Source organism: Triturus cristatus, chromosome 5_1, assembly GCF_964204655.1.
Source record: "Triturus cristatus chromosome 5_1, aTriCri1.1, whole genome shotgun sequence".
NCBI lineage: Eukaryota > Metazoa > Chordata > Amphibia > Caudata > Salamandridae > Triturus > Triturus cristatus.
Genome location: NC_140587.1, coordinates 40,717,862 through 40,734,782, shown reverse-complemented (window position 1 = coordinate 40,734,782; position 16,921 = coordinate 40,717,862). Strand labels below are relative to the sequence as shown.

The following is a 16,921-nucleotide window of genomic DNA, read 5'->3' as shown; positions in this document are numbered from 1 at the left end:
CAAGTCAATAACTGAGAAAAATTGTGCCGTTGGAGGAATCATTGTCAGGACGGAATTAATATCAGGTACCACAGGGTACTGGGGTACCACGATCTTATTGATTTCTCGAAGGTCAATCACAAATCGATAGGTATCAGCATAATCAGGAGTCGGTTGTGTCGGGGCTCGTTTAAGAATCGGAAGAATAGGGCTATTACATGTATTAGCGGCCGTTTCTTCCACTACTCCAGTCTTTATCAAATCATGAATGATAGCCATTAGAGCCCATTCCCCGGCAGGGGCAATTTTATACTGGGGAATTTTTGGTAACCGGGCGTCCTGTTTTAAGGTAATCGATACTGGGGTTATTCGTAAATGGCCCACATCAGTGTCTCCGGTCGCCCAGTGGGTCTCCGGAATGTTCGCCAGTTCTGGTGGTAAAGGTTCTGTCTTAGAGAAGCATTGTGCAGAGAGGGGAGAAGGGTCTTTTATGGTCAGGTAGACCCCTTCTGGGGAACAATAGATGGGGGCATGTAATCTTTTTAGTAGATCCATGCCAAAAAGGTTCTCTCCACACTGGGAGGTCAAAAGAAAAGGTGAGTCTATTGATACCGGTCCCAGGGTAAGGGGAAGCGGTTCCGAGATGGGGCTTACCACCGGAGTTCCAGAAAACCCCACAGACACATTATTTTGGCCAGACAGAGCAGCCCCCGGGACTAGGGCACGTGAAACGGAACTGTTCATGGCCCCAGTGTCAACTAGAAACTTACCTGATGCATTAAGTAGTCGTGCATGAACGTAAGGTCCAGCTTGATCAATTGGAATCGACACCTGCCCCTGACTCTGTCTTTGGCTGTCCTATGCTTGAGAATAACCCGATCCTTCGCCTGCCACATAATCGTCATTATAATACTGTCTTCCCTGACCGTGGTCGAAACAGTTCTGACCTATCTCACCTGTCGCCGAATGCTCTGCTCTCGTAGATCCCCCTCGCTGTCCAGTGAAACGTCCCCTTCCCCGTCCTCTCGGAACACTGTTCTGTTCATATAGTAACGGACACTGAGCTCGCCAATGCCCCTCCTGTTTACAGAAGGCGCATTGGTTTATGCCCAAATCTGTCCGTCCCATCGTCTGCGGCAAACCCGCCCCTCTCGAAGCAAAATTCTGTGACCCTCTACCTCTTCCCCGTCCTCTTTCTACTTGCTGTAACAATACTCGAGTCTTTAAATCCTTCGACTTCTTTTCTGTTTTGTTCTTTGCGTTCATTCTCCCGATGTTCATAATATTGGGCCATGCTCAATATTGTTGACGGGGTGGTGGTTGTCCAGGTGCTTTCGGCAGGCTGTAATCGAGCCGACACCTCTGGCAATAGATTGGTCACGAATCGATTCACGAACAACCGTACCCCCCCTTCAGTGGCTAGGTCCTGTCCACTGAAGTCAATGAAAACTCCCTCAAATCTCGTAAAGAAATCAGATACGCTCTCATCCTTTTTCTGTTTGCAGGCTGTCAACTTATCCCAGTCCACTTTCCGGGGAGGGATCAGTGAATGCATGTAATTTATTATCCTATCAGGGAGGGCCAATATTTCCGCTCGGGGCTTATTCCCTGGTTTACGATCCCTATCCCATCCCCGTAGTTGTTCCCAGGTCCCCCCAAATTCGGTTGCATGGTCTTGATCATGCACCTGGCGCCAAATGTCCACCGGTACTAGTAGAGCGAAGAATAGCTCGATATCTGCCAGCGTCATTACTGCGGAGGAAGCCGCCTCAGTAAGCTCTTTGTAATACGCAGTGGGATTCTTCCTGGGATCTGGTAACTGACTTTTTAGTGACAACACCTCACTACGTTTCCAGGGAGTGTACACCCATTGTTCCTGGAAACGCGCCTCCACTCGGTGACGAGTGACTACCCCCTGGGCGTCTACTACTTCCGTAATCTCGGGATGGTAGATAGGGTGTACTTCCCGCATAGGGTACTGGGATAGCCCCGGAGGGTTAGTGGGCTGCAGGCGGGTTCTATATGACACCAGTGTCCGCACATTCTCATACACTTCTTCGGGGGTAAGGCGGGATTTGTGGGCTTGTGTGACAATATCGTATAATATGGCCGGAGCCCTTCCGTCCGGGTGGGCCTGTTCCCATAAGGATATAAGGCGGTTTGCCATATGTTCTAATGCATGCTGCTGCATTACCGGTTCGTAATCCCTCATGGTGCTCCAAATATCTGATAATAAATAAATGGGTTGCCGCATCCATTGGGATGCCTGCACAGCAATAGCGTCCTTTTCTTCGGTTCCCAAGGCCGAACGAGTAAACAACTTTTTACCCTCAGCCAGGGGGACCGGACGTGTCGGAGTGGTGACAGCTGCTACTGGCGTAGTACTCGCGGAGGAGGAGGGCAAGGCAGAAGGGGAAGTCATTGACCCGGGCGGCAGCTGTGTTGTCCCAGCTGCTGTAGCAGTTAGAAATGCTGGTAACATAGTAATCACATCCGACATAGATGTAGACAGTCGGGAGAGCTCTGTCGAGGGAGGGGGACTGGGGAGAGCCGGAGGGGCTGAGGCTCCCGAGATTCCTAAGGGTGCGGCCGTGGCTGAAGCCGAGACTCCAGCCACCTCCGGGTACAGCCGTTGCGGCACATAAGGAGGCGGTGGTCGTATATCCAATAAATCCTCTATCTCATCTTCAGCATTGGACCGAGTCACATAGCTCTTATCTACCTTCAATCGAAATTCACGGTTCATACAGTCTATTCCCTTTTCTACTTGAGACCTATCATAAGCCATGGCCTTCTGAGTCACATTCTGTCCTGCCTTAGCCCTAGATTGCTTCTCCTCCCTTATTCGGCGCTGCTTAGCTTCTTTCAGCCATGAACCCAGAGCATCGAACATAGCCTGGCGGCTGCGTCTGGAGAACAGTTGTTCCTGCAAGAAAGCAATCTTTTTCTCATCAAACGAGCCAGTCTTTGGCCATTGCAATTCTTTGTTACTTTTAGTATACTTATGCCACAGAGTACAAAACAATAAAGGGGTGATTCCATGCTTTACATACATATAGTGGCTGGGGCTGCCTTCCGGCGGGGCAGGCTGACTCTCAGCTAGCCGAGAGTCACCCGACCGACAACAACAGCTGAAACAGTTCAATTTACTAAAACAAGGCATGGTGATTAGTTCAATACAAACACAAATGACATAAACCACAATCAAGAGTTTACAACTTTTACCACCTAGTCAGTGAGCCAATCCCACACTAATCGGTAGTATGTTCAACAATAGACATCCCTGACTACACCATGGATCCTCTCACTGCCTCTCTGGTTCACCACTGAGGCCTGTCCCGGAGAGGTCGGTGCCTCACCGAGGATATGCCTCGCGGCTACCCAGCTTGGGTCGTGAGTTTCCCAGGTGCAATCGGGCTATATTCCGCGCGCGGTTCATCAAGTCAGAAAAATGGGCCCTTCAAATCATATCATATGTACATGTACTTTCAAATCAGTGCCCAGCCATACCAATCGGGCTTCAAACCAACAGTGGCACCACTCCTCAGTGCCTTCTTCAAAAACAATGCACCGCCCTAGAGCCTGTGCTTCAAATACCACTACACGCTCCAACTCGTGTGTTTCAAAACCAAAACAGGCACTGCTTGTAGCCAGTGCTTCAAATCAAAATTCTACTCACCGGGTGCACCCTGGTACGGATGTCCGTTCTCCGCTTCCAACTCCTCTCGACCAAAACCGGTCCGTTTCCTGAGTCGAGCCCGTAGGACCCCGGTGAAGGGTGACTAGCAGCAGAGAGCTTCCCGCTCGAGCGCGCGGAGCGGAACTCTCGAGCTCGTTCTCCGCCCGCCCGACCGGAAGAATGCCCTCGGACCTACCACCCGATTACGGGGGAGGCCGGACCCTATCACGGGGTCCCTTCGTGGTCGCCAACTGTTGTATCCAAGTTTTCGTCTCAAGGGCCACACTTGCCAGTGGCCCGCAATGTAAGTCAAATAACGAGCAGTTGGCAACGTAGAAGGTTCAAACGTTTATTGGCCAAACAGGAAACTCTACATAGAGGAGCCTCGTCGATCCTCACCCAAGGGGTGCGCCGAGGAAGACTGCTGGCTCCTCGTCAAAACCACACTTTTATACATTACAGTGCAACATACAAAACCTTATAAGTGGAAAAGTACCAGCCAGTCTAGGCGCTCCTAATGAGCTCATCCTATATCTAGTTTCGATGATACAAAAAGGTTACTATCTTTAAGAGAAGAAGGTCGACCGGGTGACTCCCTTCTCGTCCCAGGTTCAGAAGGAATTTGCTTGGTACTCCCTTTAGCAGATGTGACCTTGCTTCTCGGTCGTAAATACAATTCAGCCTGTCTTCTAAAACTAAGGTCTGCTGAACAAGGGAAATATGGGCTCAGGGAACCACGTGATGGTAGCTCCTCTAGACGAAGAGAGCCGAGGGCCAAGATGGCCGCGGGGTCTGTTTTCGGCCCTTTTCGCCGTACTAACTAAATGGATGCACGAAAAGGCCTTCTTACTGGGTCGAGTCAAACAAGTTAGTTTTAGTTACACTGTGCTAATCATATTCTAAAATTTGGATCCTACAAGAGCAAACAGCAAAAGGGGGGAAGAAGCGAAGAGGAAAAGGGGAAAAATAGAGAGAAGGGTGCAGGGGTACAGAAACCCCCAAAAGGCATCCAAAGGAGGGTGACAAAAAGCCAATAGACTTTAGCAACAGAAAGCAATTGAACAAGAAACATTACTGTGAGAGGGGGGCGACGAAGAACAAAACAGCCGCACTAAAAGGAGCATATAAGAGAACAGACTACCACAGAGATAGAAAAAACTGAAAGACGAAAGACTATAAATTGGAAAACTAGAACAATATATCAATCAAAAAGGACAAGTGAAGGAACTTACCAAACATCTAGGGAAAGAAACAGCAACAGAAAAGGGATAAACACTGAAAACAGCAGGATGGGACAAAGGGTGACCTTGACAAGAACACCACATAGGGGAATCCTGCAAAACAAAAGGAAAAACAAGGAATGAGCAAAAGAAGTAGAGGAACTATCCAACATATAACAGAATATTTTAGAAGAACAAAGTAGTCATATACTTAAAAAAACGAAAAACAACTAGGGTTTGCTCAATTCCATAAGTTCTCCCTTGTGAGTATGAATGAACTTCCGCAAGTCAGCAGGATCCTCAAAACTAAAAGTTCTCTCCTTATAGGTCATTTTGAAAAAACAAGGGTGTATTAAACCGTAGCGTGCATTCATAGATCTCAAGGCAGGTCTGAGGTCCAAAAATTCCTTTCGACGGGAAGCCGTAGGCTTGGAAACGTCCTGAGTGAAAAAGACCTTGTGCCCAGACCAGATCATTTGCTTATGTTGCTTGGCGGCCTGGAGAATCGTCATAAGATCTGAGTAGAGGAGGAAATATGCTATGATTCCATGAGGTTTAGATGGCCCCAGACGATGAGCACATTGTATGTTAAAGTCTGAGGATTTCGGGAGGCCAACAATTTGAAGAACTTGAGATTTTAGGAATTGGATCATATCCGACCCCTCCGAACCTTCCGGAATACCATAAATTCCAGGTTGTTGCGCCTATTGCGGTTTTCCAAATCCTCCGCTACCTTCTTGAGCTGGCCGACCTCTTTGGTGAGAGTGTCAAGTTTAGTAACAACATCCTGTGCATCACTGATCCTCTGTTCCACCTCAGACAGTCTTGTATCCAAACTAGACCATTTATCATCTAACCTCTGAAGCGTAGCAACAGTGTCTGTCATAAAAGGACGAATAAGGCGCAACTCTTCCATAATATCCTCAAGAGTGAGAGGCAGCGGAGACTTGTTTGGGGAAGGCGGGTCTTTTTTGGTACGCTTGACAGAAGGGTTACTTGAGTCCTTCCTTCCCCCAGTGGAACCACCGTGAGGTTTAGTTGAATGTACGCCCTCCATACTGATGGTAACGCAACCAATTATGACAAAAACAACCAATGGCGGAATGCAGGCAGGACAGCAGTCATATTGCTTAGTCAGCAGCAAGAGGAGGCGTAGCAAAAGATGAAAGTGCCAGGATACAACACAGCGAAGGGTACTGGGACGCTGGAAACACAACTGGCTCCCTCTGAAGTAATTGCTAGAAGATACAGACCAACCACTAACAAATACTTGCGCAAAAAGATGGCATAATGTGAACCAACGCAGCCACCGCCGTAGTGCCACAAGAGAACAACAGGGAATTGGCCAAAAGACTCAGTGGCAGCAGAAAAATATAAGAAAAACGCTGCAGAAAAAACAAAATGGCGGCCGCCATCTGAGGGGAGTAGAAAATGCGCAATTAAAGTGACAAAAAGACCGCATTTCGGTCAAAAAAACTTGCCAAAACAGTCTCTGCAGTGTCCCATAAACTAATCCATCTTTGAAGCGAAGCTCCGTTGCATAAATGAGGTGCCTTCACGCTCGAGTCGGCTTTGTTCGAGCGGAGCTCCTGACCCGGCGGCCATCTTGAATCGCCGCGCCGCGCGCTCCCATATTTGGGGGTTTTAAACCTTTTTATGCTGCTAATTTGATAGACTGCTGCTATTGTTTCAGAGTGTGTTAAACTCCATTGCCTCTCTAATCTTTTAACATTGCTTGCTCAGCGCCAGGCGGCCATTTTGCCTCGGCCACGCGCTGTTTGCAGTCAGCGCTCTAGTCACTGCACGCCGTCCACCCACAACACTATCTAATGGACACAGATCGAACACACAATGGACGCGCCAGGCCAGGTCTAGGGGCTAAGAACCCTGCTCAAATTAGCAAAACTATTATTAATTATTCTCATGATCAACTACTAGCTTTGCGCCCCATGCAATATACTGATTGTGTGCTACTCCATCCGGAATCTATAGGTTCAAGCTGCATCTATTGTCAGTATGTATTAAATACTTACACTAATAACACCAAGGCGGTTTCTACCTCTACTTTGTCCAATTCTAAGGTACTAGCTAATCCTTTTGATATAGCCGACAATGCATGTACTCAAGATTTTAATTTTCTTAACATTAACTGCCGCTCACTTCCGCAGCACAAGGCGGACATTTGTGATTTACTGTCCTGCGAGCAGCCGGATGCCATGTTCCTCACGGAGACATGGCTACATGATAGCTCCGGCCCTGATGTAGCCAATGCTTTGCCTACTAACTATGCAATAATGAGGAAGGACAGGAAAGATAGAATAGGTGGTGGAATTGTGATTATTTACAATAAGTTATACACATGCAAATTTGAAGATTTAACCCTCATAGGTTGCGAGGCCGCTTTATTGAAATTGGCCTTGAGTCCCCAGTTTACTTTCCCAGGGCTTCTGCTTTATCGGCCCCCTGGGCCTGCTGGCCCTCGGGCTATTGTCCTTTGATTGCTCCTTATCTTCTGAATATCGACAATTTTACCATCTTGAGCGATTCGAACCTCCATTTCGAGGTCCCGACTTGTGGGATAGGCACCACTTTGATCTCGGATTTAGCTGCTATGAATATTTTACTTCACAACTCTGGTGCCACCCACACGGCTGGGCATTTATTGGATCCTATTTTTTCCAATCTCTCAAAGATTGTTTGTTGCCCCGCTCTCCCAGTGACGTGGTCAAACCACCACCTGACTAGCTTTAGAATTAGGCAAGATCTGCCTAATCCACCTACAGCTGTCCTTGGTTGTAAAGTTCCATGTTGAAATTGGGGGAAGCTGAACATGGAAGCTTTTAATCAGCTTCTAGCCAATAATGCCCCCGATATTAATCAGGTCTCCTTAGCAGACCTAGAAAGTTTTCATTGTTGATTGCAAAATATATTGACATGTGTCTCCCTCTCTCTACGAAGAAAATGAACAGTCATCGCCCTCCTGCCACCTGGTTTTCGGAGAAATTAAAGCAGGAAAAAAGTAAATGTAAAGCGCTTGAAAGACGCTGGAGGAAGTACTACGCAATAGAATTTAAGTTCACGTATAAAATGGCCATAAGAGTTTACCACTATCTCTGTAACACTGCCAGAGCTGAATTTGTGAACCATTATACATAATGCACAGAATAGTCCTAAAACCCTGCTCAAAGTAGTTAAAGATTTGTCCGGTGCAGGTAATCTACCCATTCCCCCTACACTTACCGAAGCACAATGTGAGGATCTGGCTAAGTACTTTCTCGGAAAAGTGGAAAAAATGTACTCTGCCCTGAATGTTAAACAGACTAATATTCTACAGCCAGTTACTAAGATTCCCTTAACATCAAGCAGTGCTGAACAGTTGGATGGTCAGCCTGCCGAATCCAGTTCTAAACTAGAAAACTGGGCATTATTAGACGTTACTTCTTTTAAACAAATCTTAAACAGCCTTAAATCTGGCTCGCCTACAGACCAGCTTCCTGTTACGGTAATGCAGAAAATGGATCTATCTGTCTTGAAAGTTATTATGGAGTTGCTTAACGCCTCCCTACGTGAATCATTTATTCCAGCTGAGTGGAAGCATGCTATGGTCCTCCCGCTTTTGAAAAAAGCCAATGCGTATCAGGCGCAATTGTCCAATTTCGCCCGATTTCCTTGCTTTCAATGTATTCCAAAATTTTTGGAAAACCATATCAATACTCAACTAACCAAATTTGTTGCTTCTCAAAAGTTTTTGCACCCATCTCAGTCAGGCTTCCGGGAAGGCTTTTCAACCGAAACTGCACTCCTCGGAGTTACTGAGATGCTGCGTGGTCATTTGGATACCGGGGATACTGCCGCACTTATTCTGCTTGATTCAAGTGCCGCCTTTGACATGGTGTCCCATACCGTGTTACTGATAGCCCTGTGATCATTGGGCGTTGTTGGCCCAGCCCTTAATTGGCTTGGTGACTTTCTGACTAATCGCACGTTCCAGGTTTTCTCTTCTGAGGCTGCATCCAAAGGTTTTCCTTCACCTTACGGAGTTCCACAGGGCTCCATTCTGAGCCCACTATTGTTTAATGTTTATGTTGAGCCTTTCGCAACTATTGCTGAAGAAGCTGGGCTGTCAATTTTTTCCTACGCCGTCGATACCCAAATAACTTTTTCCTTGTCTGCGGACAGGGCATCTAAGACATCATCTCTTCAGACTGGTCTGATGTAAATTGCTGGATGGATGCAAGCCAATTCGCTAAAACTCAACGGCGAAAAAATGAAGTACTCATTCTGGGAAACAACAAGGACCTTTGGGGCCCCCAGCACTGGCCGCCTGAAATGGGAATTCTCCCTCAACCCACTACTCAAGTTTCACAATCTGGGTATTATCATTGACGATCAACTGTCAATGAAGCAGCAAGCAGTGAAGGTGGCATCTACCTTCTTCGCCATCCTTAAATGGCTTAGAAAAATCTTCTGGATGTTGCCGAGTTCCACTCAAAGAACTGAGGTCCAGGCTCTTATTACATCCAGACTGGATTACGGCAACATCCTGTATCTAGGTGTCAATAAGGATATGCTACGCAGATTGCAAGTGCTGCAGAACGCAGCAACCAGATTGCTCTGTCAGACCCCTAGAATGGCCTCTGTCTCAAACTCTCTCCGTGGTCTCCATTGGCTCAGGGTTGAGAATCGGGTGAAATTCAGAGCTCTGAGCTATATGCTCAAGGTCAAGTCTGGTAGTGCCCCTCAGTACTTAAAGGCCATCGTCCATCCTTATATACCATCACGCTCTCTTCGCTCTTCGACTCAGGCTAAATTCTCAGTTCCTAGGATCAGACTGTCACGAACGGGCGGTCGGTCCTTCTCTTACCTGGGTCCTCTTCTGTGGAACTCCCTCCCTCCACCTCTTAGGAACGAAACTGTTTTCAGTAATTTTCGAAAATATTTAAAAACCTGGTTGTTTAACCAATAAACTGCTCACAAACACTTAATAACCTGCTTGTTTAACCAATAAATAGCTTTTTTCCTCTTTCCCTGTCTGGCGGCGCCGGGAAACCTTTTGGTAGCTGTGCGCCTTATAAGAATAAATAATAAATAAATAATAAATAAAATACCCAGCACCCGAGTACAAGTAACTGCCCTCCCTCCACCATCTAGAGTGGATACCCAGGGCCTGAGTATAAGTAACAGCCCTCCCTCCACCACCCAGAGCGGATACCCAGGGCCTGAGTCAAAGTAACAGCACTCCCTCCACCATGCAGCACCGATATTCAGGGCCTGAGTACAAGTAACCGCCCTCCCTCCACCACCAAGAGCGGATACCCAGGGCCTGAGTACAAGTAATAGCACTCCCTCCACCATACAACACATATAATCAGGGCCTGAGTACAAGTAACGGACCTCCCTCCACCACACAGAGTGGGTACCCGGTGCCTGAGAACAGGTAACAGCACTCCCTCCACCACCCAGAGTGGATTCCCAGGGCCTGAGTCAAAGTAACAGCACTCCCTCCACCATGCAGCACCGATATTCAGGGCCTGAGTACAAGTAACAGCCCTCCCTCCACCACACAGAGCGGATACCCAGGGCCTGAGTACAAGTAACAGCCTTCCCTCCACCGCCCACAGTGGATACCCAGGGCCTGAGTCAAAGTAACAGCACTCCCTCCACCATGCAGCACCGATATTCAGGGCCTGAGTACAAGTAACCGCCCTCCCTCCACCACCCAGAGCGGATACCCAGGGCCTGAGTACAAGTAACAGCCTTCCCTCCACCGCCCACAGTGGATACCCAGGGCCTGAGTCAAAGTAACAACCCTCCCTCCTCCATGCAGAATGCATACCCACGGTCTGAGTACAAGTAACAGCCCTCCCTCCACCACACAGAGTGGATACCCAGGGCCTCACTACAAGTAACAGCCTTCCCTACACCACACTGAGCAGATACCCAGGGCCTGAGAAGAAGTAACAGCCCTCCCTCCACCACCCACAGCACATACCCAGGGCCTGAGTACAAGTAACAGCGCTCCCTCCACCATACAGCGCAGATAATCAGGGCCTGATTACAAGTAACAGCCCTCCCTCCACCACCCAGAGCGGGGACCCAAGGACTGAGTCCAAGTAACAGCCCTCCCGCCACCATTTTGAGCGGATACCCAGGGCCTGAGTACAAGTAACAGCTCTCCCTCCACCACCCAGAGCAGATACCCAGAGCCTGAGTCCAAGTAACAGCTCTCCCTCCACCACCCAGAGCAGATACCCAGAGCCTGAGTCCAAGTAACAGCCCTCCCTCTACCACACAGAGCGGATACCCATGGTCTGAGTACTAGTAACAGCCCTCCGTCCACCACCCAGAGTGGATACCCAGGGCCTGAGTACAAGTAACAGGCCTACCTCTCACCACGCAGAGCGGAAATCCAGGGCCTGAGTACATAAAAGCCCTCTCTCCACCACTCAGAATGGATAAAGACGACCTGAGCACAAGTAACGGCCCTCCCTCCACCACTGAGAGTGAATACTCAGAGCACAGACAAGTAACAGCCCTTGCTCCCATCACACATAGTGGATACTCGGGGACTAAGTATGAGTAAAAGCCCTTCAGTTACCAAGCAGAGTGGATTATAATGGCCAGAGTACAAGTAACAGCCCTCCCTACCACCACGCAGAGTAGATACCAGGGTCTAAGTACAAGTTAATATCCCTACCTTCCTACATGTTGAGCGGAAACCCAGGACCTGATTAGAAGTAACAGTCCTGCCTCACACCACGCAGAGCAGATACCCATGGCCTGAATACAAGTAACAGCCCTCAACTTCCACCACACAGAGTGGATACCCAGGGCCTGAGTACAAGTAACAGCCCTTCCTCCATCACCCAGAGCAGATACCCAGGGTCTGAGTACACGTTAATAGCCCTGCCTCCCTCCACGTACTGCAGTAACTCAGATACTGCAGATGGCATGGCACCCTGACTGGGTGCCATACCGGCTAGCACTGCCTGGCACCATAGGTAAGTCACCCCTCTAGCAGGCCTCACAGCCCTAAGGCAGTGTGCACTATACTACATGAAGGGGGCATATCTGCACGAGCAGCAGATATGCCCCAACAATAGTGAGGCACCATTTCGTAATATTGTGAGTGCAGTGAATCCATAGAGAGTACATGAGCTGGGAACTCGACAACTCGAGTTCCACAGCATCGTGATGGCTTCACTGAATACAGTGCTTGGTACCAAACTACGCCTTTCAATAAACCCACACTGATGTCAGTGTGGGATTTATTGTACTATGTACCCAGAGGGCACCTCAGAGTTGCCCCCGAATCCCTACCAAGCCTGGTGTGGTCTCTGACCGGCTGTAGGCAGCCAGCTAAGAGCAGACATGTTTCTGGACCCCTGGGTAGAGAGTCCCTGCTCTCTGGGACCAAATGCAATTCAAATCCTGGGCATAGGTGTCATACCTCATTCCCCATGATGGGCCAGTGCTCGAAGAAGGAAAGTTTTAATGGCCTGCCGCATTCGTAATGCGATCCCCAGCCTCTGCTGCAAGCAGTAGATGGCAGCCTTTGGTTTATACCCCCACTTTGGGTGGGAAAACCAGCGGGAAAATTAAAAAAGACAGGAGGTGTGCCCACCACTGCCAATCCCTCTCCTTATGTTGGGGGAAGCGAGGCAAAGCACACTTTTCAGTCCCCGTCATCTCAAGGATGGGAGGACCACTCCAATCAGGGCTAGGTCTATGCCCCCTCCCTCAGGAGGGTGGCATAATAGAGGGTGTAGTCACTCCAGGTGAGGAGTTCATTGGCCCTACCTGCTACTCCCCTAAAACGCCTCCTAAATTTAGTATTTAGGTGGCTCCCAACATCTGGATCCCAGATCTGCGATTACCCAAAAATAAAGCAGACACCCTGCAGCAGAAGCAGAAGATGACAACTGTCTTGGCCCCAGCCCTACCGGCCTGTCTCCAGCTTCGATGACCCTGCGACCTGTCTTGCAACCACAACCTCCGAAACCCCTGGGAGAACTGCTGCCTTCAATAAAGACTTCAATCTCCCGAGTACAGCGGACCTGTCCAGAAGAAACCGACTCCAAAGACTCTGGATCCAGGCAGACCCGTGTCTCCAGCACACTCCGCACCCATCGCCCATAGCCAGAGTCCGAGTGGCTCACCTGTGCAGTGGAGTCTCCCCGGCAATCATGACCTGGTGTCCAGCAGTGGCTGACCTCTCCTACCCTCCACCATGGCGCCAGCTCTGGTAAGAAGATTCCCATGTCCAAAGGCACCCCTGCCCCCGAAACCCCTGGGCCTTGGTGAGCTGAACCGACGATGACCCTGCAACCCCCTACACTTAGCTGTTGCTGGTCTTCCTCCTGCAACCTCCGGTGCCACGCCTACAGCCGCTTTGCCAACCAAGGAATCCAAATTGAAAAGCATTGAGCGCCTGGCGTCGAATTTGCACCCTGCACCCAGCCGCAACTGTACTGGTGGCATTATATGCTTGATACTGCTTTGTGCCCCCCCACCCGTTCTTAACCTAGCCCCCAAAGTCTTGCCCCTGCAACCAATTTACTTACCTTTTAATCAGTGTGGCTCCAGGCATCTCCTATCTCCATTGGGAAGCATTGGGTCAAACTCCAATTTTGAACTCAGCAGCCGGCCACCTCAGTGACACTGGTGGTGCAGTTTTGGTACTCACCTAACCCAGGGCCCTTGCTCACTTTTGGCACTGAAGACTGAGATTGTAAATTCGATACTCACCTTTTTAAGTGTCGCTTTTTGAAAGTGAAAAGTATTTTTGATTAAAAACGTGCTTACCTTATTACAAAGACCCAGGACTTAAAATGAAATACAAAGTATAATTCTATAAAATTGGTCCAAATCTCCTTGTTGAGTCCTGTGTCCATTATTGTTCATGTGTGTGCAACAAATGTCTCACACTCCTCTGTGTTAGGCCTAAGCCTGCTCGCCCACACTACCCCAAATAGAGCACTTTAGGTTTTACATTGAGCCCTGTACACTTTTGGGAATCCTCTGGACTCTGTGCATGGTATTGCCACCTAGTGGTAATACCATATACAGAGCCAGCCTCCTAAACCCAGGGTCTGTGTACAAGTAACCGTCCTCCTCCACCACGCAGAGCGAATAGCCAGGGCCTGTATACAAACAACAGCCTCCCTCCACCACACATAGTGGATACCTAGGGCCTGAGTACAAACAACAGCCCTCCAATTTTTGCACTCATTCTGCTGGTAAAAGCAGAACTGTGTGTTAGGACAACAGGGAGTCAGATTGTAAGGACTGAGTCTCTCCAGGGAATCAGTGCCTGTCGGCCCAATCCTGGCTAGCTCACAGTGCCTCACCTGAACTCCGAACCTTCCTAGTGTAACAGGTGATTTTGGCAACCGCAAACATGACCCTCAGGTCCCCAAGGAAACCGTGGAAAGAAATCCTTCCCTTTCGTTACTCACTCACTCACTCATGCATGCCTGTTGTAAACCGAGGAAAGACACGAAGAACCTTTACAATATATTTATTGAAACTATCATAGTCTATTATGAAGCAAGTGTGCTACGATCATTAGGCAGAAGCAACTAAACAAATTACTAACATCCCAACCGTGGCAAAATATATATCTTTCTAGGTCTACCCTTACTATATGTGCACAGGGGGTAAACGGCGTTTACTTAGCATGCGTTACTCCGCATGCCATTACTACGCGGACGTTAGTACGCACGCGTTGTTACTTAGAAAACCTTTACGACGCAAGTCGGAACAGCGACTTGCGTTAGGGGGGGGGGGGGTGTTGGATTTTAAATCCAACACCTTCCCTAGTGTCCGCATAGACTGGAGTTGGAATAGTAAATTATACTATTCCAACATCCAGCAACCCCTACTGCAATTTGTTGTTACGAATTGCGTAGGAAAGGAATGCAAACAAAAAACGCGGTCGTACTAACATGCGAAGTAACTTCGTATATTCGCACAGGGATATAATTGTGATCTCTGGTATTGGCCCAGGACCCCATACCTGGTGTATGTAGGTAGGTGGGCCTCATCTTGAGTGTAAATGTAGTTTACGCAGGGCTGCATGTCAGGCACTGCTGTCGTTCCAGAACATTCCTCTCTGCTGGAGTTCTCCTCTCTGCCCCCAAGAGGAAGGAACACTGTGTATATGTTAAAACTATTGTGCTGGAGATGCAGCTGTGCGACCGTGTTATGTCTAATATTAGGAACTGTTACTGAAAGAGCAAAGAAACAGTACACTATGTTGCTATGTATTCCCGGCAACCTTGCACAAAATGTGTAGATGAAATTCCAAGAAGAGTCCCTGAATAATAAACAACATGTACAGCGCATTCTCAAAATAATGTTGCAAAAACAAATGTGTTATATGTGGCTAGGCAGAGCGAGAAGAGGCAGTCTACAACGTCTAAAATGCAAAACTAAGGGAGAATCAAAGTGGACCTAGAAGGGAGATCACTACACAACCACAGTAGCAATGACCTGGTGGCAGATTTCTGCTGCTATTCAGTTTACAACATGCCTTTTTGTGCCCAACACCTCTCAGTTGTTCACTCATTTTCACCTCGTTTTGGTGTGGCTTCATCAATCCTTTGTGGGTGGGCTGTGGAGCTGAGCTTGGTCCTCTGATGTGCTCTTGTTGAAGTCCTGTTTCTCGCTTCATTCCAGGTGCAGCTACTGTTCGCAGGACTCCAGCTGCAAACTCCTAGGAAGTGACTTGTGGCAGCCCCAGTGAGGGAGTGGCACCATGGCGCTGGCAGTCCACGTGCTGGCTTGCCTTCTTGGGACAGGGTCCTGGGTGGCCATCAATGGGATGTGGGTGGAGCTGCCCTTAATTGTCCCTCAGATCCCAGAAGGTTGGTACCTACCCTCATACCTCACCATCCTCATCCAGTTTGCCAATGTTGGGCCTCTCTTTGTGACACTGGCGCACCGTTTCTGGCCAGGCCGCCTCAATGAGGTTGCGGTGATCTATGCCATCCTCTGCATTGGTGCCTTGGCTTGCCTGCTGCTGGCCTTCTTCTGGAGGGAGACCACGATGGTGGCAGGAGCCCTCCGCAGTACCGCCCTACTGGTGCTTATGTTCTTCCTGTCTGTGGTGGACTGCACCTCCTCAGTGACATTCCTGCCTTTCATGATGCGGTTGAAATCCCACTACCTGACCACATATTTCATTGGTGAGGGGCTCAGCGGGCTCATTCCAGGGCTGGTGGCCTTAGGGCAGGGGGTTGGCGTTGTCCAGTGCATCAATGCGACTCACATATCAAGCAACACCACGTCCATTGGAAGTGATGGACACAAACTCCAGGCCTGGTACCAGCCTGCCAGGTTCTCAGTCCAGATCTTTTTCCTGTTCCTCAGCTGCATGATGGCCACATGCGTTGTGGCCTTCTTCCTGCTCAACCATCTGCCGGTGACACGGCGGGAGCGCGCCAAAGTGAGACTTCAGGGTAAATCCATGCAGGTCAACGGCAGAGAAGATTCACCAGGATTGAAAACCGTGGAGGATCGACCAATGATCAGCCCTGTGGAGGGGTTCAAAGGGCAGGGCAAGAGCTCCTTCGGGGCTGGGACCTACTCGTGGCCTCAGGTCATCTACATCTTCATCCTGCTGGCATGGGCGAACGCCCTCACCAACGCTGTCCTACCCTCAGTACAGTCCTACTCCTGCCTGCCCTATGGGAACTCCGCCTACCACCTCTCTGCCACCTTGGCTGCCGTTGCAAATCCTTTGGCCTGCTTCGTGGCCATGTTCCTACCAAACAGGTAAGGAGGTAAAATGGAGGGTGGAGGAGCATCTGAGCTAGAAGGGAAGGAGCGTATGAGAAAAGCCATCCAGGAGGGAGCATGGTGAGGGTGTTACTGAGAGGGCATGGTGAAGGTATAACTGAGAGGGCATGGTGACGGTACAGCTGAGAGGGCATGGTGAGGGTATAACTGAGAGGGCATGGTGAGGGTATAACTAAGAGGGCATGGTGAGGATATAACTGAGATGGCATGATGAGGGTATAACTGAGAGGGCATGGTGAGG

At 49.1% G+C, this 16,921-nt stretch overlaps 1 protein-coding gene across 2 annotated transcripts in view; it reads left to right on the top strand.

The window, feature by feature from the left end:
- The window catches only part of LOC146830108 (riboflavin transporter 2-like), a 349,232-nt gene that overhangs the window by 93,614 nt on the left and 238,697 nt on the right, over nt 1-16,921 (top strand). For both annotated transcript variants that reach the window (XM_085604327.1, XM_085604328.1), the window contains exon 2: nt 15,559-16,656. In XM_085604327.1, the coding sequence (XP_085460453.1) occupies nt 15,638-16,656 (1,019 nt within the window). In that variant the 5' untranslated portion in view covers nt 15,559-15,637. The remainder of the gene's footprint in view (nt 1-15,558; nt 16,657-16,921) is intronic.